Consider the following 23,989-nt stretch of genomic DNA (forward strand, 5'->3'; position numbering starts at 1 on the left):
CAACTTTACAGGTAAACGAAAGCAAGGGAAATTTCATTACAGAAAACAATAGCAAATTGGTAGAAATTATCACACATAAGAGGATACAATCCCCCATTGGTGACCCATACCTGCTGAACTTATTATTGAGTTACTTCACAAGCCAGTTTTAAGCCATGTCCCTTAGAGCATTCTTGGCGAACGTCCAAATGTTGAGACGTCTAGCGATTACCGGCAGAAAGTAAGCACACCTTGAAGAGAAGCCCGGTTAGCTGTTAAATAATTTTGTGAACAATTAACTAGGCCGTAGCCAGTATGAGGCAAACCGAGGCACTTGCCTGAGTCATTTTTAGTGATTTTTTTAAATAAAGCGTGATTCTAGTGTTGTATTTAAAATGTAATCCTCATAAACACCTAAAATACCTAGGAAGAGAATTTAACCATGGATATTGCCTCTGTCACAATTTTTTTCTGGCTACGTTCCTGATTAACACCCGTGATACTGTAATGCAATCAACTGCTAAGGGTGGCTCTGAATGAACACTCTATAAAGACGACAAAGGTGTACACAACTTATTCAACTCTACAGATCTACAGTGCTGTGCTGTTGCTTTCTTAGTCCATACAGGAGTCTCGCGTTTGGCGAGGTCTTATCGTGTGACTGTTTCGACTTTACGCCTATTGCACTATCCCGTAAGTGACGTGAAATCTCAATGGTGCTGTTTTTAATGGTGTAAAAATGACTCTGAGTTCGTGGACTGGAGATCTATTCAAATGCAGGCTATAAGGAACTGTTAAGGGCTTTTTTATTAAATGGTAAAGTTTAATCGAGTCTCTAAAACGTTTTTGACAATTCCGTTAAGTGTGACCATGAAAATGAAGGCCAACGCTTGACAGTTATTACTTTCACTAGTTAATTTTCTTCGGTCAAATTGGAAGCTTTCTGCTGTGATGATTCTAAGAGTTTCGCCTCCTAAATAAACGCTCTGGAATTGCAAGTCCTTCCATTTCGATTGTTTCAATCGTATTGATGAGCTTTTCCTAAGAATAAGTACTTCAGATCTCGTCTCTTATTTACCTCTAGCGAGCAGAGTAGTTTTTTTTTTTTTTTACTTTAGTGTGGAATTTTACCCAGGCGCCATCATATCTTTAAAGTATTCTTGTCTTAAGACCAAAATTTCGCTTTGAGAAAAGGACGATCAAGATATTACCCTCAATTTTATAATCTTGTAGCTTTCGGCGTGTTTCTGTATCATACCGCTTTTGTGGTACTCGAATAAGGTAAAATAAAAAAGAAAGGTTATAAGCACGTTGTATTGATGTGACTCATTTAAGCGTGTCGGTCCTCTTTCCAAAAGAAATTGTATCAACAAATTCCATCAACTGCTTGTTCAAACGGCTCTGTTCTCATTAGTAAAAACTGAGGCCCATCAAATGTTCTTTTTGTCATATCGCATTGCGGTGTCCTAATAAACTAGACTCCGGCTTGCGGGCAGATCCAGGCTCGGATCAGGCAACAGAACAAATCAGACGTATGCGAACTGGAAAATTCAATCTTCGAAGAGGCGAATCTTTCTTAATTTTGGAGGTGATGGCTTTCTTTTTACTACAGTCACCGGCATGACCAAGTATCCCTTAATGCACAAACTGTCATGATTCCGAAGGCTTAACTGGTCGAGTTCCGAATGTGAATAAACCCTTGAATCATATTTGTGTAGTTCAAGAACTCGGGTTCCATTTCAGTGAATCACGATCGTATCAGATGATGAATAAACTCTTATTGGTAGTTTCTTTTAGAAACGGGACAAAGAGAATTGATATTTACAGATTGTATTCTGTCAAGCTCCCATTCACTCACGAAACCTTTGGGAACAGTACTGCAAGAAAAAGCGCCATTCCCAATAATGATATGATAAGTTATGGAATTGCTCGAGATAAAAATAGGGTGTCGGATTCCCGTCCCACTTAAAGTTTTAAGATTCGCTTTTTAAAAGATCAAATGGCACGAGCTGGCAAAGATAAACTCGATATACCAGATGTGCAGAGGAAGAACACCGTATCATCCAGTAATGACTTGACAAGGAAGATTAAGAAATTAAAAGCCTCCAAGATAAAGTTCAAGATACTCTTCTAAACCAATGAACTTCAAGGCGCGGTACTATAACAAAGCGTGCTCAAAGCACGTGTTTTTATACTAAAAAATTGCGGTGGGAAAAAGCAAAGAACGAAGAAGTACAAGACCCTTACATATTTAATAGTACTTGCTTTGACCAGCTGAAAAGAAAGACAACCCCGGCAATATGGAAGTGTGTAACACGGACAGCTGAGTTAAGAACCGTATTCAAAAACAAACATAGCCGCAATACCAAAATTAAAATGACCAGTGCCTGATGCGCTGAACCAACAAAGCATAAAACACAACCCGACAGGCGTGTGAGGGTCTTAATAATTTCCATGTCATATGAGAATTTATGTCAATCGAAATGTTCCAAAATGTGACAAATTCTCTATAGCCTCTTATACTCGCGTGAAATGACTACACGAAATTAGATCCTTTTATTGTTTTTATGCATTATATTCTTCGCATTTGCGGTCAAATCATTTGCAGGCAAAAGCACAGTTTCACATCTCACCATGATTTTGAAAATTGAAAATATTAAATGAAGGAAAGTATTTGTCCTTTCATTTTTTTTTTGGCAATGCGTTCAAATGAAAACGTTGTCATCCTTTGTTTGCTAACAATTATTAATTCTGAAAGAAACCATGTTTAGACTTGAAGGCAAAGTGATTCAGAAATATGGAACCCATTCACGCATTTGAATTCTGCTTTGTAGAGAATTTGTGTTGATCACAACTCACGCGAATACTTCAACAGAGACAGTCTTTGAATATAGTTGTTGTTATTTAGAATCAACTTAGTAAATGTTCTTTGGTTAGCAGTATAACTCCTATTTTATCGTTAACATAAATTATTCCGAGGACATTGTAGCTCCGTAGAAAGCATTAAACTCCTTCTCAACCACAACTACACACGAAAAAAACTCAACTTTCAAGCGTGCTAAAAGGAGATGATGATTCTCTTGTTTAGCTATGCGGAGTGTCGAGTGCTTAACAAAACCGAGGAGGGAAAGTGATAAGCCGTGTCAGTTGAGAGCGGATACCGTATAAAACTTGTATATGCTGCTTTAGAACTTTCAATATTGTGGTACCAGAAGACGTCCGCCTTAGGCTTGGTCTCCAATCCGGGGCAATACATTAAAAAAATCAACCAAAGTTTTTTTTCCATTTTTCTTAATGATTACTACGCAATGATTGATAGTATGCCATAGCGCGATTTATTACGATTTTGTTGCTCGTTTTTAAACTGTTCTACATAGTTCAAGACCATTATAAACCAAAGCGAATAATTTTGTTAAATTTTTCAAAACTATGAAGACCGGTTTTATCCGGGAGTGCCATCAGTAACAGTTTTCCGAAACTTGCTCAACGCATTAGTTTTAAGAGTACCAGAGAAGAAGAATCAGGTACGTGAGTTAAAGGCTCAAACGCAGTTTTTCGTTTTCGATTATTCTAGGTGTTTAAATAATTCATCTAAGCTACATTTTCCAAAACAACAACCTAAATATCCGAATACGATGGGCACTATAAACCTCACAAAGAGAGTAGAATACATGGCACGATAGTTTGTAACACCGAAAAAACTCGTGTGTTATAGACTTACAAAGACCAGGTATCCGACAGTTTTGTTAGGAGGGCAGACTTCAGTGGTTTTACTGCTGGACTTGTGTCACAAATTGAAATAAAAATAGCTGGCAGTACTATGTCACCTTTGCGGCGGTTGAGAAATAAACGCATGGACTTTAAGCAGGTGCGGAAAAAACCGGCGACACGAAATGAACAATATACTAGATTTGATCCAGCCGGCATGATCCTTAATTGAAAAGAAACACGGAGGCAAGTGCGATGGGATTGCTTGGCATTTTTTTCATGTCGTGCGGTACTGTAATTTATCCATTTGGCAATTTCGAAAGATAGAAAACTGGGATTAAACTGAACACCTCCAATATGGAACTATCAATTCAATACTCCTGTTTGTCATAAATGACCTATATGGGATGTTGCTAAAGCGATAGGGGATGTCAGCTCCAACAGAAAACAGAATTTTAACTTGTACACTTCTTTCAATCGATTTAAAATCACGGGATTGAACACTTTAGGGGCACCCAACGATAATCTTTCGTGACTATGCGTTCGGGAGAGTCAAACTGTTCCAAGAATTTCGCCGGGTTCTCCGTTGCCAAACAGCTTTAGAGTTCTTTACTAAAACATCAACTAAAAGTTTCGCAACCAGGGAAAAGAAGTCCCTTACGTTTTCGGAAGGGACATTTTGGCAATTCTTGGCACTTAAAAAGATCACTTAGCAGTTTCGGACGAATGGGAAGTTCTTATATTAGAAGGTAGTAACAATTTCTGAAATGAAGATATCATTCAGGGGCACCCAACGAGAGAGAATATAGTTCAAAACCACTTAAACATAGCATTGTTAATCGTATTTTAGTATTTAAACGGTAGATATAAGCATATTTTTATCCCCTAAGAATTTTTCATCTGCTCGGATGCCCTAGCTGAAAGTCTTGTGATCCGAAAATTATAGGGATCAAAACTTACCTTTTCGAAAATTTCAGCCATAAAAGGGCTCCCGAAAATTCTAGGTGACCTTTTTAGGGTAAAAATCCGTTAAAAATGGGCAATTATACCATGTTTTAGATGTTCGAAAATCCTAGGACAGGCAGGCAAGCAAGGAATTTTACATCAAATGTTCCGAAAATTCTAGATCTCAAATCGTCTTCTGAACAGATATTTTCCGAAAATTGACGTTGGGTGCTCCTGATCATTCCCTAAAATTATCGGAGACCTCAATTTCCAGCTAAGATTTCCGAACAGATCAAATTCTTCTTGGTGATAAAAACATCTCTTTAGACAGTCTTTACACATTACAAGGAGCCTAGCAATTTCTCTCATAGAATTTTGGCTTAATTTTTTCGTTCGGTGCCCTTGACACTTCTGTGTACCAATTCAGTAACACCTACAAAGTCGAACATATCGATTTCAGTCAAGAGGCCTATTCGAAAGATCTCAGTACCGCCAATGACCAACACAGAAGGGGCAATTTTAAGCGAAAACTTAGTAGTACTGATCGGCATTCATTCGAATAGTTTAGAACCCAGTTCTGATTACCAAGAAAAAGAAAAAACAACATAGATACAATGCTAAGGAATGACCATACCGCGTGCCACTGATATCCAATGTAATTCACCCAGATCATATTAACAAGAAATTCTCTCAAAATCACAAAACACGCGCAGCAGGATCGAGTAAACAAAAGCACTTTCTTTGGATTCCTAACGGAGACATTGCCAAAGCGCTTGAAGCTAATCGGAAAACCAGTACAAAGAACGGCAACTGAACAGGGAGACATCACTGCATCCAACCAGCTGAGCGACGGACGCATACACACTTCACACGTCTCCCCTACCAATACCCGGATCAATATCAATGGCTTGCAAGTGCTAGACTTATCCAAGCGAGTATAGAACAATTATATCAGCTTTTACAACGTTTGCAACTTTAATAAGCGCTTAGAGACCCTACTTCACTTCAAGCTTCGAAACAAAGGTTTACTTTTATAAGTTTTCAACGTTTTGATGTTCATTCCCTTCTCCCCTATTTACCATGAGAAACGGGAACTTGAGTCAGACCTAAATTATGCTTTGAAGAACAAAAAGAGACACGTTCAATCGTATTTTGTAACATCTTCTCCCTTGCGAAATTAAAGCCAGTCTGTAGTTGGCAGGATATGGAAGCCAAGGTAAACAGTTTGACTGATACTTCCGATCACTAACTAATAAGGTTTAACCAAGTAATTACTTCATGAGCCAATATGTATGTGTATTTACTTAGAACACATTTGCACGTACAGGTTCAAATCCATTTGACAAGATTATTCTCTTTGTCCCAGGTTTATCTTTGCAGTGTTATCACAAAGAAAAGGCAACCGTGCGTTTTCTTTGGTCGTAAACATTACCTACGCCACAAAAACTGGTTATTTTTAAATGGTGCTATGGAGCACAACAAAAAAAACCCGGTTTGTTGTCTGCTTTTGTTGTTGGATTTCTGATGAGAACAACGTAGCTGTTCACAGAAGGAAGTGAACACACTTCCCTGCTATTCAACAATAACACCTTCTCCTTTCTACGGCCTGTCTGTCGGAAACACGTTTGAAACGTTAGGTAAATGACATCTCTCACGACACTGATGTTTCAATACTTGACGAATCCGCGAGTTCATAAAGATGTCACGCGGTTTCAACCATTGTTCACTTAAAGACAATCACGATAACCAAGTGTCAGAATCTCTTGTGAATGATTTAGACTGCGAGTTTAATTAGTTTTACCTCCAGTACATGACAGGCGGTGTGTTGTTTTTTTTTTTCATCTACGAGGCGTTTGTAGACTAACTGTGTGTTTACAGTCTGTTGTACGATGCTACGCGTGCCTGTTGTTGTATGCTTGAATGGAATCCATGAAAGTTTATCCCATTGCCCCGTGGCCGCGTGGGCGTCACTGGCCATGAAAGAAGGTGCATAAAACAAAGAAGTTTATTAAAAAGTGGGACAATTTTAAGTCTCACCGTAATTAATAAGAGGGCTTTTTTTTTGTGAAATCAAGCCGATGCTCCACACTGACCTTATCCCATGTGAAAACAAGATGATATTTGTCAAACATTTCAGTAGCAATATAATCTTTATTACTGGCGTCAGGTGACAGTCTTAAACCGTATTTCAGGAATTTCACAACAGTTACTTTGAATTCTCGAAGCATTTTACCCGCAATATTTCTCATAAACACAGTTAATGTTAATGAGGTTACATGAAATCACAAATATATAGATTGCTGTAAACTTGTCCTTCGCGATGGCAAAGTTGGACGGTTACTGAAGCCTGCCTCAAAATAGTATAGTTGTTGTTGTTTTTTTTACGACGAAAAACAAGCTCCTTTTCAAAACTTACAAACCAAAAAGGAAAGGATTCGCTGGGAAGCTTAAATATCAAACAGACTAAGCAAACTGCAACGGAAAAACTGAACACGCACGAAAGACAGCTGGACTAAGAGTGATTACTAATTCATAGGTAACTGCAGTTGGGGAAACTGTTGTCAGCATCAAACGAATATCACGCACATCAGTGAGAAGTATGTTCAGTTCGTTTTAAGATTGCAATCGACAGAAACAAAAGTTAAAGATAGGAACACTTAAATTAAGATGAAATTCAAAAACATCTAGACTGTGAACAGATTTTGTCTCTTAAAGTCGAGTCTCTAGTCAAGATTCCAATCCGCAAGGAGGGAAAAAGCCAACTCCAGGTGAAACAATTGTGGAACGCCCAGTTTGTTAATTCAGTCATCATAATTTCTAGAATGATTGCTTGCTTTACCTCACGAACGTAATGTATGGTTGTCATCATTCAAATAAACCTTATTTTGGTTTCGTCCCAAAAGCAATAATGTTTCGTCCCAAAAGCAATAATTATTGACATATTGGTTTATTAAAAAGGGAAGTTTATGATCTCATCAAGTAACGTTGCAATATGTTCTTAACAAAAGAAAAAAAGAGCACCTGAATTAGGCCGGAAAAGTCTCTAACATTTTATTGTGGGAAATTGCCTTTCAAATTTCTTTCACAAAAACTGTTAAATATTGTAGCTTCAGAAATTGTCATGTACGCCACAAGTCACATCCAGTCTTCAATTGTGCTGCTTTATGGCATTTTCAATTTCAGTCAATAGCAATTCAGAAAAAATTTACACTTAAATTAAATATTTTTTCATGATGCTTTGCTAATTTTGACAAACCCCTTTAAAGAAAAGGCCAAGGTAGAACCTTGTTTTTGACACTTTTTAATAAAGAAAGCCTACAGGCACATAATAAACAAGTCATACAGGAGTTTTCACAGTAATTCATATGATATGTTCAGCCAAAGTAAATTGAATTTCTCTCACTTAGCTTCTTTCATTAATATTCCGTTGACATAACATGAGTCACATGGAATTTTGAAGGTCCACTCAGCTAGGATTGCCAAAAGTAAATTTGCCGTGGAACAGAAGTGACTTTCGTAAGAGTACTTCAATTTGATCTGACATGATCGTGCCGGTGTTTAACTTGCGTGAACAGGACGTTCAATATTGATCAGGATATGTTTTCAGTCTGTAGAGTTTATTACAAGTCCCGCCCAGGCGCGTTCCCACAACATGCAATGGGCAAGCTGGTTCAACAAAGTCGGGATGCCGGAATGCGTCCGGTAACTGTCACACATTTCTCCTTTTTAATCCCTAATATCCAGTTTCAATACGAAAAATGAAACTCTAACACCCCGAAATACGAAAGATGAAATCCTAGTAGACGCTGTCTCATTAATCGAGGCTTTCGTAAAACCTTGACGAAAGTCCTGTGTCTACAAAACTACCGGTGACCCAATTTTAGACCAGAGAGAGATCAGAAGGGACAGTCTTTTATTACCTTAAAGATGGCAGCCCGTAGCTTTATGCAGTGCAGCTGCCCACGTGAATACTGTAATCTCGAAGGGATTCGAGAGAAACGTCAACAAAACGTCAATTCGTGTGATGGAGACCACCCGTACAGAATAGGAACAAAACTGAATTCACAACAGTAGTTTTTCTCATGACATTGACAACTAAATTTTCTTTTACATTCGTTTTGTGAACATCACTATCTGATAAGATACGAAAAAATTTAATTAGCTTGTCCAGAGAAACCAAGACACCGAGACTTGTCTGTAGATAGGCGGTTGTAAGAAAATGATCTTCAGACCTCTTAGCCTGAAGGAAGGTACGCCCCGTCACTACCATTGAGTGTTAATGACTGTTGATGCTTTGTGCAGCTTTGCAATATTGACAGGTTCAACAAACTACAAGTTTTGCTAACCTGATACATCGTCCAAACTTAAATTTCTATCTCTACTACTAACTCAAAAATGTAGAAGAAAACTTGAAAGAACTAATCACAAGTTATGGGATAATTAAACGGAAAACACAATGCATGTTAGTGAAGATTTTATCGAGTAGGAGTCAAGTCTTAAATTATGAGCTTAGTGCCTTATCTCCTTCGAATGGATGGCATCAATCAGTTGTTTGGCTTCTTGACTAATTGGATCGGTTTTCGCATAAATAGTCAATTCATACACAAGTATTGTATTAAAAGTGTTGTCTGCACTCTTTCCAGTTAAACCCTCTGATAATTAAATGATTCACATACCCACCTTGACGCATTCGATTCGCTTCGAATGGTCGAGACTAAAACACCTTAAAGAATGTTACAAAAATGTCAAATATGGAATTTTGGAATACTCTGTGCATTCTGATGGAGCAATGAGATGACACTTCTAATCGTTCAAGATTAAACTCTTCGTTAAGAGTACCAAAATCTATGACACCGCATGAACTATCCACTTGCCATATCGCCAATTCCTCTTTGAACATTCGTTCACGATTACTTACGTTACAGTTCCTAGTTTACTACTGTTCATGCAACGCCTTTCCCCCCCTGAAAAGAGAGGCCCCGATTTGTTTCAATTGAATTGCGAACTGCAGCGGGATTAAAACACAAAAAGAAAAAAATAAATGAAGAAGTGTAAAGTTTTGACGAAATCCTTTTCTCCAAAAATAAAAGAAAATTACACGCGAATTGAATCAAATTAGACATTGTGTGACCCAAATGAACAAAGAACTCCAAAGACAACTAGAAAAATAAATTAAAAAGCTGAAAGTTGGGAGGCCCCCACGAAGTGCTCGCCATATCTCAGACAAAGCATTAACCAACAACAAAAGAAACTCTCTCAATTCTTCCTAAAAAAAATATTTTTTTCCCCGAAGAACTGACCCCTAAAGCATTTAATCTCTAAAGACGTTTTATCTAATTCGCAGTGCAAGGGTCTGGAAAAAAAGGCGAATGACATAAAATTTTGATTGTAAGCTTCAAAGACACGTTGATGACAAAACCTGCTATATGTCTTGATGAAACGCCAAGTTGTTTTTCTAGTGTGCCCAGGTCAAAAAGTTAGTCCTGCCCACCATTTAAACAAGAATAGGCTAAAGACAAGGGGGGCGTGCATTGATGGGGCTCGAAGTGGAAATAATTGCTTCTGCAATTACCCGTTTAGCCCCGATTTTTTCCCCGGAAACTTACAAGAGCTCGAGGATTGTGTAACTAATCGGTATCTCTGTAGTTTTGAGTTGAGAAAATACTTGAAACCTGTGCTTAAACCTTCCGTGATGTTTGTATCGCCAGTATTATCATAGCCATCTCAATTTTGACCACTTGTCAGATGCGATAGTAAATGACGCCAAAAAGGTGTCCTCTGACCTCTAGAGATGAAACTGAGATTTGGATTAACAACAAGTTATCAAAACAGTGAAACTCTTAGGTAAGCTATGGAGTCTCGACAAGCCAGTTTGGAAAATAAGGAAAACGAAACAATTTCATTCGGTTAAGTGTATGCTTGTTTTATGTGTTTAAAAGACTTGTTGAGAGTGGAGTCTATGGGGTGTGATAAAATCAGTGAAACAAACCAGGTCCATGCTTGCACTGTTTAAGGTCAAATGAACGTCTTTGTCAAAATTGATGTTAATCCCACAACAGGTATTCAAAACAGTTTTGCTTTTCAGTGTTGTAAGCATGAATGTTTGTTGAGGTCACTGCAGTCGTTTCCTGTGTTTAGAATTGCAGCGAGATACGTTGTGCCACATTCTCGGACACACTGTCAAAATGACAAGGGTATCCATGGTCATCAAGTAAAAATATTAATTATAACGTCTGTCACTCTGGATAGTGAAAAAAAAAAACCCGTCGCCCTTACAAGTCGAAACCAGCGGATATGAAAAGGCCATAGGAAAAAGACACAAAAAACCTACAAGAGGTCTTAACACAGAAGCCCACCCCAAAGTTCATTAAATAGTAATGCTTCTATCGCCTGGAGCTTGAAATATATATTGCAAGAAATTCTGAAAAGTCAAACCCTTTTTAAATTTCATAGGTAGGGCCGATGACTTAAAACCGAAACATTTAGAGATTACAACAACACTGTTGAGAGTGTATCGTAAAGAAGACGAATTAAAAGATTTACCATATCTTCTTGAAACTATCGAACTCAAATCAAAACACGTTGAGATTCCTCGGTGTGAGGTAGCTGTCATCGAGTAATGGTAAAGAATTAAAGCATGGAAAATCTTTCTTAAACCTTTTATAAAGAGTCGATTTTTCTTGATTTGTTTTTTTTTCCTCTGGACCTTTGGAGTGGAAGATTCTGAAATGAGATTACTCTACGGCTGCCCTGGTTGTGACAGAAGCACTGAAAAGTTTTCAAATGTCGAATTAAGGCGAAAGAATCAATTTTAATTTTGGCAAAAGCAACACCCATCAATCAATTTCAACTCTAAGGGTTTTTATAGGAGAACAAAGTTGTCAAGCTTGTCGAAATGCAGTTATTAGCAATTCAAAATCATTGATTCTTTAATTGTAAATCCTGGTTCAGCGACACCACTGAAGAGCACACCGATTTTCAAACATTGTTCTCTTAAAACGGGTTGATCGTTTCGAATCAGAAGAACAGAAAAAAATAGTTTCTAAACGGTTAATTGCTCAAGAGCTGACCCAGTTAACTGTATTTAATAAACAATTCGGAAGCTCCACAACTGGACAATGAAATTCCCGCCTTCCTTTACTCAGTTAATTCAATGTTTTGAGAGGCGTGAGGTAGTAAAGACATGAAGGGAAGAGAAGTGGGAAAGGGGTTGTTCAATTGTGGCACAAACCTTAAGCGCTAAGAAGATTGACAGGTCAATAAATGGGATTAAGGAATTAATTGGGATACGCTGTTAGCAAATGAAGAGAAATTCAGCTAAAGAAAATTGAATCATTTTTAACTCTCATAAACTCTCTTCTGCTTTGTCTGAAAGATTTCAATACTTATCATTTTAATTAACGAACGTGTCAAAGAGGTGACATCTTTTTATCGCCCTAAATAAATTCTCCTCAAACAGTGAATGATAACATGTGTTCTATGTCAATTCAGGCAAGTCATACATGACGTGTCTCAACCTTGCTCATTAACCATCCCACACATTCCTACCTACCCTTTGATCTGTATACAATCAACAGGCCAGCAGCCATCTTGAGAGCACACTCAGCCCGCGGGACTCGTTATGTCTTCTTTTTCCGTGAAGAACATCTTAAGTCTCCCGGAATCGTGCCTTCAAGCCTGCTCCAACGCCACTCCAAGGCTCCACAATATTTGTCAAGGTGTTAATCTTTCTCCCGATCGACCAACAGCATCTAATTGCACACTAACAACGATGCCACCTTCCGGCCAATGCCAAGATAACTCTTCGGGTAGGTGTTGAATGTAACAGAAAATCTTTCTAGTTCCTTAGTTCTCCGCACATCGTCTTAAGTTCAAAGCGTGCTCGTAATGCTTTCTTAATTCGGGCATTTTCTTGTCATCCAAGTCGGGAAAAAAAAACCGATGTTTTAATACGTTGATCTATTTCGTGACTCAGAACACGAAATGACATCTTTCAGTAAAAGCGTCACCTCACAATAAACGCATTGAAAGAAACTAAAGTGCAACTCTTTGCCTGACACCAACGTAACATACCACTGAAAAAAAACCCTTTTTAGCAAATTCATGTTTCAATGTAGTGAAGCCTATCCATTTAGCAGGTTCCAACACGTTGTTTTGCAGCAGTTCTGATCCCAATCAGTCGCAGTGTATCCGTGATGCAAGGTGAAATGAAGCTGTCAGTATAACTGATCCCCAATTTTTCCGGGATAACTTTACAAAAATGTAGAGTAAGAACTTGTAAAGAACAAGAGTCCTTGACTGCTGCTCCGCCTTACCAGTATTTTAAAACTAAATCATCTCTAATCGCTGTTATCGAGCCTCATCAAACGCCTTTACCCGCTTTTTTTCGATTAGGTTCTCAACCACATCCTGAGTTGAACGACGAGTGTTCCGGGGTTGATGTGTTAGAACAAGCACCAAGAATCAACAGGGACGACTCCGGTGAAGTTCCCAAGAAAAGAAAACGTCGCGTTTTGTTTACGAAGCAACAAATATACGAATTGGAAAGAAGATTTAGATATCAACGCTACCTATCGGCACCCGAGAGAGAGCAGCTTGGGCGAATGATCAACCTCACGCCAACACAAGTAAAGATTTGGTTCCAAAATCACCGATACAAGCAAAAGAAACAGGCTACCGAAGCTGGGGAATTTAAGGATTCCCATTCGCTTTATCCTAGAACTGTGCCAGTACCTGTGTTAATCCGAGAAGGTCAGCCTTGTTACTCAAGCGACTTTAGCAACGGCGTTGGGAATTACTTCACGAATCAGTACCCACCGACCTATGACTATTCCAATTCGTATGGGAATTCGTACTCTTACACGGCTCCTATATCGTCCATGAACTCTTCATGCATGCAGGCGGCTTATTCTTATTGTAAATGGTGAAGACGGCAACAGAAGAGGGCTGTGAACAAGCGATTGCGTAAAGGAGCAAATGAAGGTGGTTTCAGTGCACCGTTCGTTACTGCATTTGGCACACAAAACAGCACGCACTATGAAAGAGACTTCGATGAAAAATGTCTATCGATGAGGAAGACTGCTCTCGTCATATGAGGTGCAGTTTATGTAGATGTACTATAGTGAACTTGTAAATGTAAACCCGAACTTAATTTAAGAGAACTGTACAAAAAAATCTAGGACTTTAAACAAATAAATCGTAAGCTTATTAATTCCTTCAAATGCTACTTTCCTTATCGCAATATTAAAAGACGGGAATTCAAAGAAGATGAGCAATTGACTTTTTTCTTGCACTCGGATTTCAAACTAAATTGTCAGTTGAAACACAAGTAATTTAATTTCATTTTTCATGTCTTCATTCAATGATAATGTGATCACTAGGTAAAGGTGATTGTCGTACTTTAAAAACTAGCTTACATTTGCCTTCGTAGAGGGTTGGCTAAATGAAAGAAATGTAAACAGAGTCTACCCTTAGAAAATGCTTTTTACCCGATTTTTTTCATAACGACAACCTGCTTTTCTCAATAATTAAATACTACTGCTGTTGCAAGCCGTGTGACAGGGTTCAACAACCTTGTTTTTTTATACACTGTTCCAGGTATCTTTTCCATGAAGTTGTTTTACCCCTTGTAAGAGCAAAATTGGAAAACGAGGAAAGTACTGGTCATTGAACACCAAAAAGTAAAAATTAAAAATTTCACAGGAAAGTACTGCTCAACATCAACAACTCCTGTTAAAGTGGTAACATTAAAGGTTTTTATCTGCAGTCTTACAATGTTAGAATCGCATTATGTGCCCCCACCGACTCTTGGAATGGGAGCTTAAATATAATCTCGTTACTTTTGTGCTATTGACTACTAAAACAGCGCTTGCAACAATAACTTGCCATAACATTTAAGACAGAAGTTGTTCAGTCCTCCCGAGAAATTGCACGAGACATTTTCGTTTCCCTGTGTAAAAAAAACAACAAATAAAGTGCGAGCACATTTATTACAGGGAAGAAACTTCTCACAATTCTTAAAATCCTTACTTAATCACAGTTTATGGGATCTCATGCGGGTCTTAACGTCTAAAAAAACACTCTTCGTTTCCCTTTTTAGTCTTTCTAAAGAGCACAAAGGCGCAGAAAACACTTTAAAATATTTTCACACCGGTACCCGCCGAAAAAAATGCACACGCAAACACAGCGCCATCACCGAGCACAAACAAAATAGCTTATAATTATGACTGTTCACTCCAGGTTTCTTCAGTTCTAGTTTTCTTAGAACGTACTAGCTTCTAAGAGAATATAAGAAAGCCTCCAGGCATAATCCATTCTTCCTCGGATGGCCAGATTCAACAAAAAAACAGAGAAAAACAAAGAACAATTTAAGACCAAAAGTCAACCGACCGTCCTACTCAGCATTTCGTTACAAGACCTGACCTTCAATTCGAGTGCGTAGATGAATTCCTGACATGTTACCACTAAGATGAAGCCACTAAGCTTCAAACCTGTTCACATTTTAACACCTTAAGGAAGAGTATTTTAAATTTTTCTTTATTTTCAGCGAAGACGCTCATCAGAGTGAAAGGAATAATTTAAGCAAACTTAGCTTTCCTGTGAACAATCATGCACTTATGTATACCCCAATGCAACATGTCTTACAAGGCGTTAGCAATAAAGAATGCCTACAAGTGAATGCGTACGTTTTATTTCATTTAGCTTAAGCCTTGGAAATGTGATTATCACAGGCAAAACCGACCAGCTGTTTCGAATTTGAGGGAGATTTTGTTGGTCAACCAAAGATTAACCCCATCACAGTAAAAGCCAATCCTCAGTGTCAGTGTCATGTAATGGGGTTTTAATTTTCCAGTTTGTGTATATGGAACCGTAATGAACGTCGCTGGCTTTCAAACTTTTGCTGTTTGGCGGTGTTTAATTTTTTTTCTTTGCTTTGTTGAATCAACGAAGCCACCCGCTTTGAGCAGTGAGAGGAATTAATCAACTCTGAAGAACTACTTGCATGCATAGGTCGAACGTCTCATAAAATTGGAATGAAAGACTTTTGGAGCTTATAACATTCTTGCTTTCTTTTAGTTTTTTAAACATGGAAATAAAGGTTTTTCCTTTGCTTAAAGCTTGGCTTTGACTGGGAAAGGACGAAAGATAAATTTACCCATGGTAGTCAGAATCTCTTATCTTGAAGAATCGAAATTCTTTCTACCGAATAGGGGAACGGGTAGATGTTGTATGGAAGTGTCATTTGCTTGTGAATCCAATAAAAAATTACTCGGTTTTAAGCGAAGATTTAAGAAATGCAATTAAAACTGCATTAAAGAAACAAAATTAGGATCGAAGACACTACAAGGGTATATCCCATTACCACACTCAAAGATGTCCATGCAATGCTTAATTCAATAGCTACAAGCTTTGGTTTTCGGTAAAAAGACGCTTGCCTACAGAAGCCCTAAGCTCAAGGAAGGAGATCAAATAAATGTGCAAGTAGCATATTGGATTAACTTTGGGCTTCACTGCGAACGTAAAACTGAAATCCACCTAACAGATAGAACTGCAGTTCAAATGCACAGATTTCCGTCGAACGAACAAAATGTTACCAAAGGCAGAGAATGGCTGCCTCATTTAGAACATTGGGAATCCTTTGAGTTCACCATGATTTGAAAAACGTTGCACGTAGTAACACTAAAACTTTTGCAACTTTTAGCTCTTTCAAGCTATCACTTCGAAGGTAGCTAACTCAGAAAAGTGATGTTTGGCTGACTCAAGCCACTGGCAAAGAGAGACTTTATAGCTTGCCTCCATGGTGGGGAAAGGAGAATGGAAGATTTTCAGAGGTCAGTTTAGCTCTCAGAGTTCGTGGTCCGATTATATCAGCTTGTTTCTTGCTTAGACGGTTACACGCTATTCATCTTCTGTAGCATTTTCCCTTTCTTAAATTGCCTAGGTCAGGCCTTCTTTGCGCCTTGAAGATTAGCTTAAAGCAATTTCTAAAATCAGTACCCAAGGTTCACTGAAGTATTCTAAAAGCATCCAGTGTTACAAGACTTAAGAATCATGCATGAGATGTGGGCCGAGCAGAAAAAGAGCTCGAAGATTGGTTCGGGATTCCACGATTGATTTCCGACTTGCTGTTTCCTACTGAAAATCAGTGCACAAGGTAAAAAATAGTTTAAGACCATGAACATTACGAGAATACGATCACCGGTCGTGCTCCGAGTACAAAAAAACCCGACCCTTCATTTTGCAAAACAACAAACAGGATTTCCTTCGCTCAATCAACAACGAAGGTATCGCCACCCTGCAAAAGCACGCCAAATTACAGCTTAGTAAACTTTACTTGAAAGCTCACACCTAAGTACTTCAAAATTTCATTTGAAAGTTATAAGACCAGAAGCGAGATTTTTTCCTATAGAAATGAATTCACCAGAGTCATTTTTATTCAATTGCTTCCCAGCTTACTCGTGCCTTTGAGTTCCTTCAAAGAGTTTCGTGCCATCACCTCGATTAGGAAAAACGTTTTAAAGGTTTAAACTTCTCTAAATCATACTACAAATCGCGAAAGGAAACTAATGCTCGGAAGCAGTTCTAACCTCAACCTTTCCGTACTCAATGCCCTGGCTTGTGAATACACTTGAACAGTGGTTTTGCTCGGGTGGCCGAATTTATGATAGAAGAATGTAATTTTAGACAAAAACGGGCAAATAGGGTCTCTGCAGTAAAATTTAAGCAGTTTCCATACCCAGATAGAAAGTCAAAGCTTCATTTGTTTTTGCTGTGTTATTATAAAATCGAAAATGACAACTGAGGGCAATTTAGCCACATTGACGATTTTGAGACTTGCTTTGCATACGCACGCAAACTAAGTTTTCCTATTTTTCCCTTATAATTATTAAAGATTTTGTATAACTCCACTTGCTAAAGTACGTCTAAGCCAGTTTTGACATTCGACAAGAACAAAGAGCTGATCCACCCGCAAAATTTCCCCAACTGGTTTAGGGAATTAAGATATTGTTTGCTTTTGTTTGATGATTTTCGACCAAGATTGAAGAACGTTTAGTGCTTCAGTTGATATTGTGAATCATTAATTTTATTGTAACAAAGATGTTTTGACTACATTTTTTGCAAAGCAATGACCAGTAAGTTGTATACTGAACTGAATACCAGTGTTCAGGGAGAGTAGTAGTTCAACTATTGTTTATTTCCTTCACTGACACTTACAAATGAAATCCCTCCCTTCTCATTAATTCGCAATTAACATATCATGTTTGTTCTCATTCAAATCCATTTGCTTTAGCCTTTGTTTTGATAGTACGTTTTCTGACACGAAAAGGGTACAAAACCGGACTGAATGTTATCGGTTAATCAGTGTGAAAGCCAAAGAATGGAAACAGTTTAGACTAAACACGGGTTAAGTTAACTGTCGGAGTGTCAGCTTTTAAAATGGATTACGTTACTTTTACAAAAATGCAACAACTGATCTATTTGCTCTATTCGGAGGTACTCTTTTAAAGAGCAGGAAATTGGTTGCCTTGAGAAACGAAACTTAATTATCGTTTGGATCAAGGACGAGTTATGTTGTCTTACTACCAGTTTATCGAGATGAATCATACTTTCTCTACCCCTCAGCAATCCATCTTTGACTCTTGTCCAGTCGTTGGTGACAAGGCAATTTCACAAAACAAAACAATAAAAGGAACAAGACAAGACTAGACTAGAGTGAGGTATTATTATAGCCCAGTTTTCTTCCCCTTGGAACTTTCATTTCGACTTACTACTGGTAAACCATCTCTTTTGAGTTGCCATACTTTAGTTTACAGAAGGAACGGGAATGCAGCATTATTGATATGACTGTTATAAGCTTTGACACTTCAAATAGCTGTCTCTTAAATGGTCAGATAAATAAGTCTAGAATGTAGAACTTATTTCCCTGTTAAAGTTTCGCTTAATCTCTACGCAATGGCCTTAAAACACGTCTCCGAGTATTTCAAACGGCCATTTGCAGAGAGAGATAACCAAGATGCACAGGAAAAACTCAGCCTGATGAACACGGCTTCCGCTGATTGACTATCACATCTTAGATATTTAGTCAAGTAACTAAGTCAAAAGACTCCTTGGACAGCATCTTAAGAACTACGCAAAATCATTGCTGGCAACTTACATTTGAATGGCCATACTCCAGAATTTCAAACAGGATGAAAATTTTAAATCACTTTTATAGCATCGTCAGTAAACAGCATCTTCACATAAAGGAAAGGTTCTCGATATCTTTCATTTGTGGTCACCCTTAAGGGTTTGGCCACAAAACCCAAAGTGAAGAGCAGTATCGTATGAACTAGGCTATAAACAATAACGATAACTGTCTGTCAATAGATTTAGCTTGAAGTTTGCAGTCCAAATGGTGAAAGGGTGTTTTAATTGGAAAACTTTGAAAATGCAACTCCAGTCGTCTGCCAAGAAGGCTAGAGACGAGTTACATTTCAAAGTTCAGAGGTATTGGAGCTATTACAAACGAATCAATACAATTTGTGAGTAGACAACATTTGTCAAGGACCAAGGACTTGATTACATAGTTGCACACCTCCACAAAAGTGCTCCACAATGGGAGGTATGCAAACACCCTTAAACATTCTAAAAGCTTTGAAAAGAAATCACGAAAGCATCAAACCTGAATAAAATCTTCCAGTACGATTGTTATTAGAAACATTTAATCTGGAGAAGCTCAGCACGGCTATATCTAAAGGAAGATCTCCCATAAACAAGACAGGGTAACTTACTGTTTACAAAATACAATCAGGAACAACAACAACAAACATGGGTTTCTTGCAGTTTGCAAGCCTCTTCAATTGGAAAAGCTGCTAAAAAGATACCTTCGTGATTAAAACAGCTCCCTCATACGCAAGTGCAATCAGCAAGATCATGGAATTGTGCAGTATCTGATTGACCTAATCAATCGTCTGACCGACTCCCGGCTTTGAATCGTCTCGAACTTTGGTCGCAAGACAACTTACCGACAAGGGGACCGGGAACGAGTTGTGGAAACATTAAAAAGCTTTCTTTTTCCAATCTTGGTTAAGATAATAATCATATCGACGTCTTGAGCTAGGAAATCCGCCTGTTACTCCCCTCTTTCAGTAAATATTTCAATTTTACGTCTTCTGTTTATTCCTATTCAACAAGGCAGTCATGTCAGTAATACAGATCTTTATGCAGCCTCATTTAATACCACTCAATATGGTTTACGCTCCCTAAAATTTACTGGTCCGCGCCTTTGGAATTCCTTGCCTACAAGTATAACTAATTCAAATTCTCTTAGAATATTTCGCAAAACCCTTAAGAACTCTACGCTTATTTGTTATTCTAATTAATTTTCTACCTTAGCGCATGAAGAAATACCTTTTTATAAAAATATATGTATTTTTAATTCTGTCTGTAATTTCATTTTATTGTAAGGGTCATCCACTAGATTAGCCTTTGCTATTTGGATGATCTCAACTCGCTCCCTATTTTGTTGTTACACCTTAGCTGAACCCTGTTTTATTGCCCATGTAAATGTAACCTATATATCATGTGGAAGTGAGCTGAGTTAAATAAATCAATCATCTTGCTTTGTTTTAACTGCGAGTTTAAAACAGGAAGTAACGCAACGCTACCCTGTTCATGCCATGTCTAGTTTCACATCCGTTGTCAACTCTCTCGAGAGGCAGGAACCCTTCCTTCGTCATCTCTATTGTTGCTTATTGATTTTCTGAAGTCAGCCTTTGCCACATACAAGACAAGTGGTGCTTGTTTAATTGTGAGGATTTTTACACGGAGACACCAAGTCAATCAACATTTGAGTGCTTTAATTTTCTGTGCTATCGGTCACTGGAGGATCTTAATAATAGGCCTAGCCCTTTCAACCGTATCTAAAGTAACAAATCAGAAAAAAAAAAAAAGATGTAATACAATAGTTCATCTCGTGTTCAAAGCGCGAGGTCAGATTAACTTCTTACTAACCGAGCGCGAGGGCCGTACTGGGGAATATTGGCCCGAGGTCGTGGCAGTACGGACCAAACGCAGCGAGGTCCGTACAAAAACGACAGAGGGCCAATATTCCCCAGTACGGCTCGAGCTACAATTATAGCGCGGTTAGTAAGTGGTTTATTATACGTCTTTTTAATTCAGTACCTTTTGCTTTGTTATTGCAAGCCCGTAGTCGGCCCGTGGGCATTACGGGAGAATAATGCCCAACAATTCAGTCACAATTAGCCAATCACAGCGCGCGTTATATCGGCTAAAAACACAAGCCATATAATAAAACTGGATAACGGCCAAGTTTTTGAGTTTTTCGTTTCCGTGAATGGACCGACGACAAAGTCCCGGACCATGACAATGCGAAAAAAAAAAAAAAAAGAACGAAGCAGTTACAAAACTACCATATGTGTAAGTGATAAGGAAGTAACGATTACATCCAAATGTAAGCCAATGTGACGCGACTAAAATGTACTCATTCCATCCACTGTAATTCCGATCCCGTCACATAGTGCACATTTTGCAAAAGACTCAACACAATAGAGCTTATTGGAGTTGAGCCTGCAGGCAATTTTTTTTTTGTTTAACTAAATGCAAAAGAGGCTTAAGGGTCAATTCGATACAAAATGACCCCTTAGCCTCGATTATGTGGCAAAACCGCTGACAACTCCGATAACGGCAATTGAATGGGTGGAGTCACAGTTATACATGTATAAGTAAAACAAAGGGCTGAAATAAGAGGCTTGTTTTTAATTCTGATGTTACTCTCATGGAGTGTTGGCGTTAAACTTTCGCCAAATCCATACTGTTCTAAGGTGGAAGTAAATATAATTACGGGTTTTTCAGGTTAGTGATTTGCGCGTTGTGAGAAACGCTTTTTATAAAATTCTGAAAGTGTGAAAAACCTTTCGCTGTTTCATCTCAGAAGTTAGCTTACATTAGCTTACATTTACCTAGTTCCCTGTTATCAAAACTATAAAACATGGAGAAATAGGGGAAAACCATGGCTTTCCAGTAGTAAACCACTCCTTCCGTCTCGATTCCGTCATTCAATCTTATCAAAGTTGAAAGCATTGATGGACCATCTAAAAGCTTAGACGCGCGAACGGATTTGAATACGAATAAGTCGATGTATTGAGAGAAGCGACTTCAAAGAAGAAAAGCTGTTTTTTTCCATTGAGAGTTTTAATTAACTGGTTAAAACAGCTGCATATTACTTGACCAGTTACAGTCAATAAAATTAAATGTCAGACTGATATGCCTCTTTCACGAGATCCATAATTGACAGCGAAAAGGCCCGAATGCATGGTGATTTGAACAATGAGGGCAAGTGCATAGAGGTACCTGATAAACCTGAAATGGAATGAAGCCCATCACTATTTTTTCCGCGGATGTGTGTAACATGATTCAAGTTCTCGTCCCACCGGCTGCTTTTGTTTTCGACAACAAACATTTTCCTCACGGTCAGTTGTTTTCGTTGCAGAACGTTCAAATTTCGTAACAGACAGTTTTGTTGTTATGAACACGTACCCAGGTTGGCGTTTGTTATTCGTTTGTATAAATGAGATTCCTAGGGAAATGACCCTGCAGGGAGGGAGGCAGGGAGGGGAGGGGAGGGGGGGGGGGGGGGGCCATTCCAAGCAAAAAATAAAAATGAGAAGTAAAACATCTGCCATTTTACGGTTGATCCACCTTTACTTTTTAGATATCTCGTCGAGAATGCTAAAAGTAGCATTTCCGAGCTTCAAGATTTCAAGATTTTCTGGCGGACAATTCCCCCAGAACTCCCTACAAGTTACAAAGTACGCTCCGCAGTCCTTGAAACGAAAAGTGACGTGGTAAAATATGAAAATGTTACACTGGTTGAAAAAATATTATAATAATTGAAAAAAGATCTTAAAATCCCAACGTTTCGGCTACTAAGGGGGTGTTTACATGATACCGGTACGAGTTTCATTCTGGTACGAGTTCATCCCGGTTCTTACTTATCGCTCTGTATTTGTTTACATGATACCGGTGAAAAATCTCATACCAGTACAACTCATACCGGTATGAGTTCATCCCGGTAGTTGTACCGGATCGAAATTCTCATAACGGTATGAAAAGTTATACCGTTATCATGTAAACGCTACATTGACTCCCATTCCAGTACGAGTCGTCAAGTCGTGGTGGACTGGGACTATTGACGCATGCGTTGTATTTCTAAATATTCGTCAAGACGGCGTCCGGTAATCGATGGACTTGGGATGAGTCGTCCATGTAAACGCGGTATGAAATTGACAACTCGTACCAGAATGAAACTCGTACCGGTATCATGTAAATACCCCCTAACATAAGCCTTCTTCAGGGGTAATAACAATATACAACAAAGTGACAAGTGTATTTAAAATCGCGTAGATGCTAATAAAAAGCAGAATATATCATAAAATCCGTTCTTGTCCAATAACGCTAAGGCCCTGTACTCTTGGGGCAGGTACATGCCATCATCGCGGTTGAGCGGACTTTTGCATGTGTTAATTTCTCATGCCTCTAAGAGACGTCGGGTTCGCCAACCGGGACTGGTACGCAATATTACAGACGATTCCCGACGATTCCCACTTTTCACTTCGTTGTATATTTTTATTACCCCTGAAGAAGGCTTATGTTAGTAGCCAAAACGTTGGGATTTTAAGATTTTTTTTTCAATTATTATAATATTTTTTTAACCAGTGTAACATTTTCATATTTTACCATGCAACCACCTGGCTACGAATCAGTTTTTGAAAAGTGACGTATTTTTCATTTTCCATTGATTGTTTAAAGGTGAGAATTGACAACTCAAATTCCACTAAACAAAAAAAAAATCACTTCTTTTCCGTGATTGTCCACCTTGACTGAACAAACAATATTCAATAACACCACGCTCCGAAATTTGCCTGTTCTTGAGTACCCTTAATACCTAGCGGCAATTTGCTGCTGCCAGTTTTGTATTGCACTTTCTGCCTGCATCTATTTTCGTTAAGTCTGCAAGAGAAACAAAGCACATATTCATTCGGCCAAAGGGATGACATGAGACGTCAAAATCTTTCTTGAGTACATGACACTCGAGAAGCTATCCAATCTTTACGGTGCAATGTGCCTAGAATGTTGAAGTCCTGCAATATTACAAGCATACTTCAAAATGAAACACGTGGTTTGCTATTATGCCCAAATATAGTATGCATCAGTTCTTGGAATTGCTAACTTTGAACATTGAAGGAAAGGAATCGGATTTCAGTTTTGCATCTGAGGGTTCTTCATCTATCTATCATGAAGCTATCCATCTGCATTGTAGCACTTTTATGTACAGGAGTTGTTCTTGGTAAGTGTA

General features: G+C 38.4%; 3 protein-coding genes and 2 long non-coding RNA genes across 7 annotated transcripts in view; 2 read left to right on the forward strand and 3 right to left on the reverse strand.

The window, feature by feature from the left end:
- Nucleotides 1-3,498, reverse strand: part of LOC138049927 (uncharacterized) — a 4,954-nt gene extending 1,456 nt beyond the window's left edge. Inside the window, exon 1 of the long non-coding RNA XR_011132489.1 lies at nucleotides 111-3,498. This is a non-coding gene — a long non-coding RNA (uncharacterized lncRNA). The remainder of the gene's footprint in view (nucleotides 1-110) is intronic.
- LOC138049928 (uncharacterized) overlaps nucleotides 1-6,609 on the reverse strand; it is a 10,682-nt gene extending 4,073 nt beyond the window's left edge. The window contains exon 1 of the long non-coding RNA XR_011132490.1: nucleotides 5,267-6,609. This is a non-coding gene — a long non-coding RNA (uncharacterized lncRNA). The remainder of the gene's footprint in view (nucleotides 1-5,266) is intronic.
- Nucleotides 1-12,307, reverse strand: part of LOC138049925 (homeobox protein Nkx-2.8-like) — a 27,456-nt gene extending 15,149 nt beyond the window's left edge. Inside the window, exon 1 of the mRNA XM_068896405.1 lies at nucleotides 12,185-12,307. Coding sequence (XP_068752506.1) covers nucleotides 12,185-12,221 — 37 coding nt within the window. The 5' untranslated portion in view covers nucleotides 12,222-12,307. The remainder of the gene's footprint in view (nucleotides 1-12,184) is intronic.
- Nucleotides 12,210-15,310, forward strand: LOC138049921 (homeobox protein Nkx-2.2a-like). The gene is made up of 2 exons (XM_068896401.1): nucleotides 12,210-12,440; nucleotides 13,027-15,310. The coding sequence occupies exons 1-2, from the start codon at nucleotides 12,254-12,256 to the stop codon at nucleotides 13,557-13,559; spliced, it is 720 nt and encodes a 239-aa protein (XP_068752502.1). The 5' UTR covers nucleotides 12,210-12,253; the 3' UTR covers nucleotides 13,560-15,310.
- An 812-nt stretch (nucleotides 15,311-16,122) lies between these two features.
- Nucleotides 16,123-23,989, forward strand: part of LOC138049920 (hemicentin-1-like) — a 51,256-nt gene continuing 43,389 nt past the window's right edge. The window contains exon 1 of one of the 3 annotated variants that reach the window (XM_068896399.1): nucleotides 16,123-16,786. Coding sequence is in view for 2 of the 3 variants with exons in the window: in XM_068896398.1 (XP_068752499.1) it covers nucleotides 23,929-23,980 (52 nt within the window). In the remaining variant the exon portion in view is untranslated. Of the gene's footprint in view, nucleotides 16,787-23,644; nucleotides 23,981-23,989 lie in introns of those variants that run through there. The other 2 variants (XM_068896398.1, XM_068896400.1) reach the window with 2 other exon arrangements.

Source organism: Montipora capricornis, chromosome 5 (assembly GCF_036669925.1).
Source record: "Montipora capricornis isolate CH-2021 chromosome 5, ASM3666992v2, whole genome shotgun sequence".
NCBI classification, from domain to species: Eukaryota; Metazoa; Cnidaria; class Anthozoa; order Scleractinia; family Acroporidae; genus Montipora; species Montipora capricornis.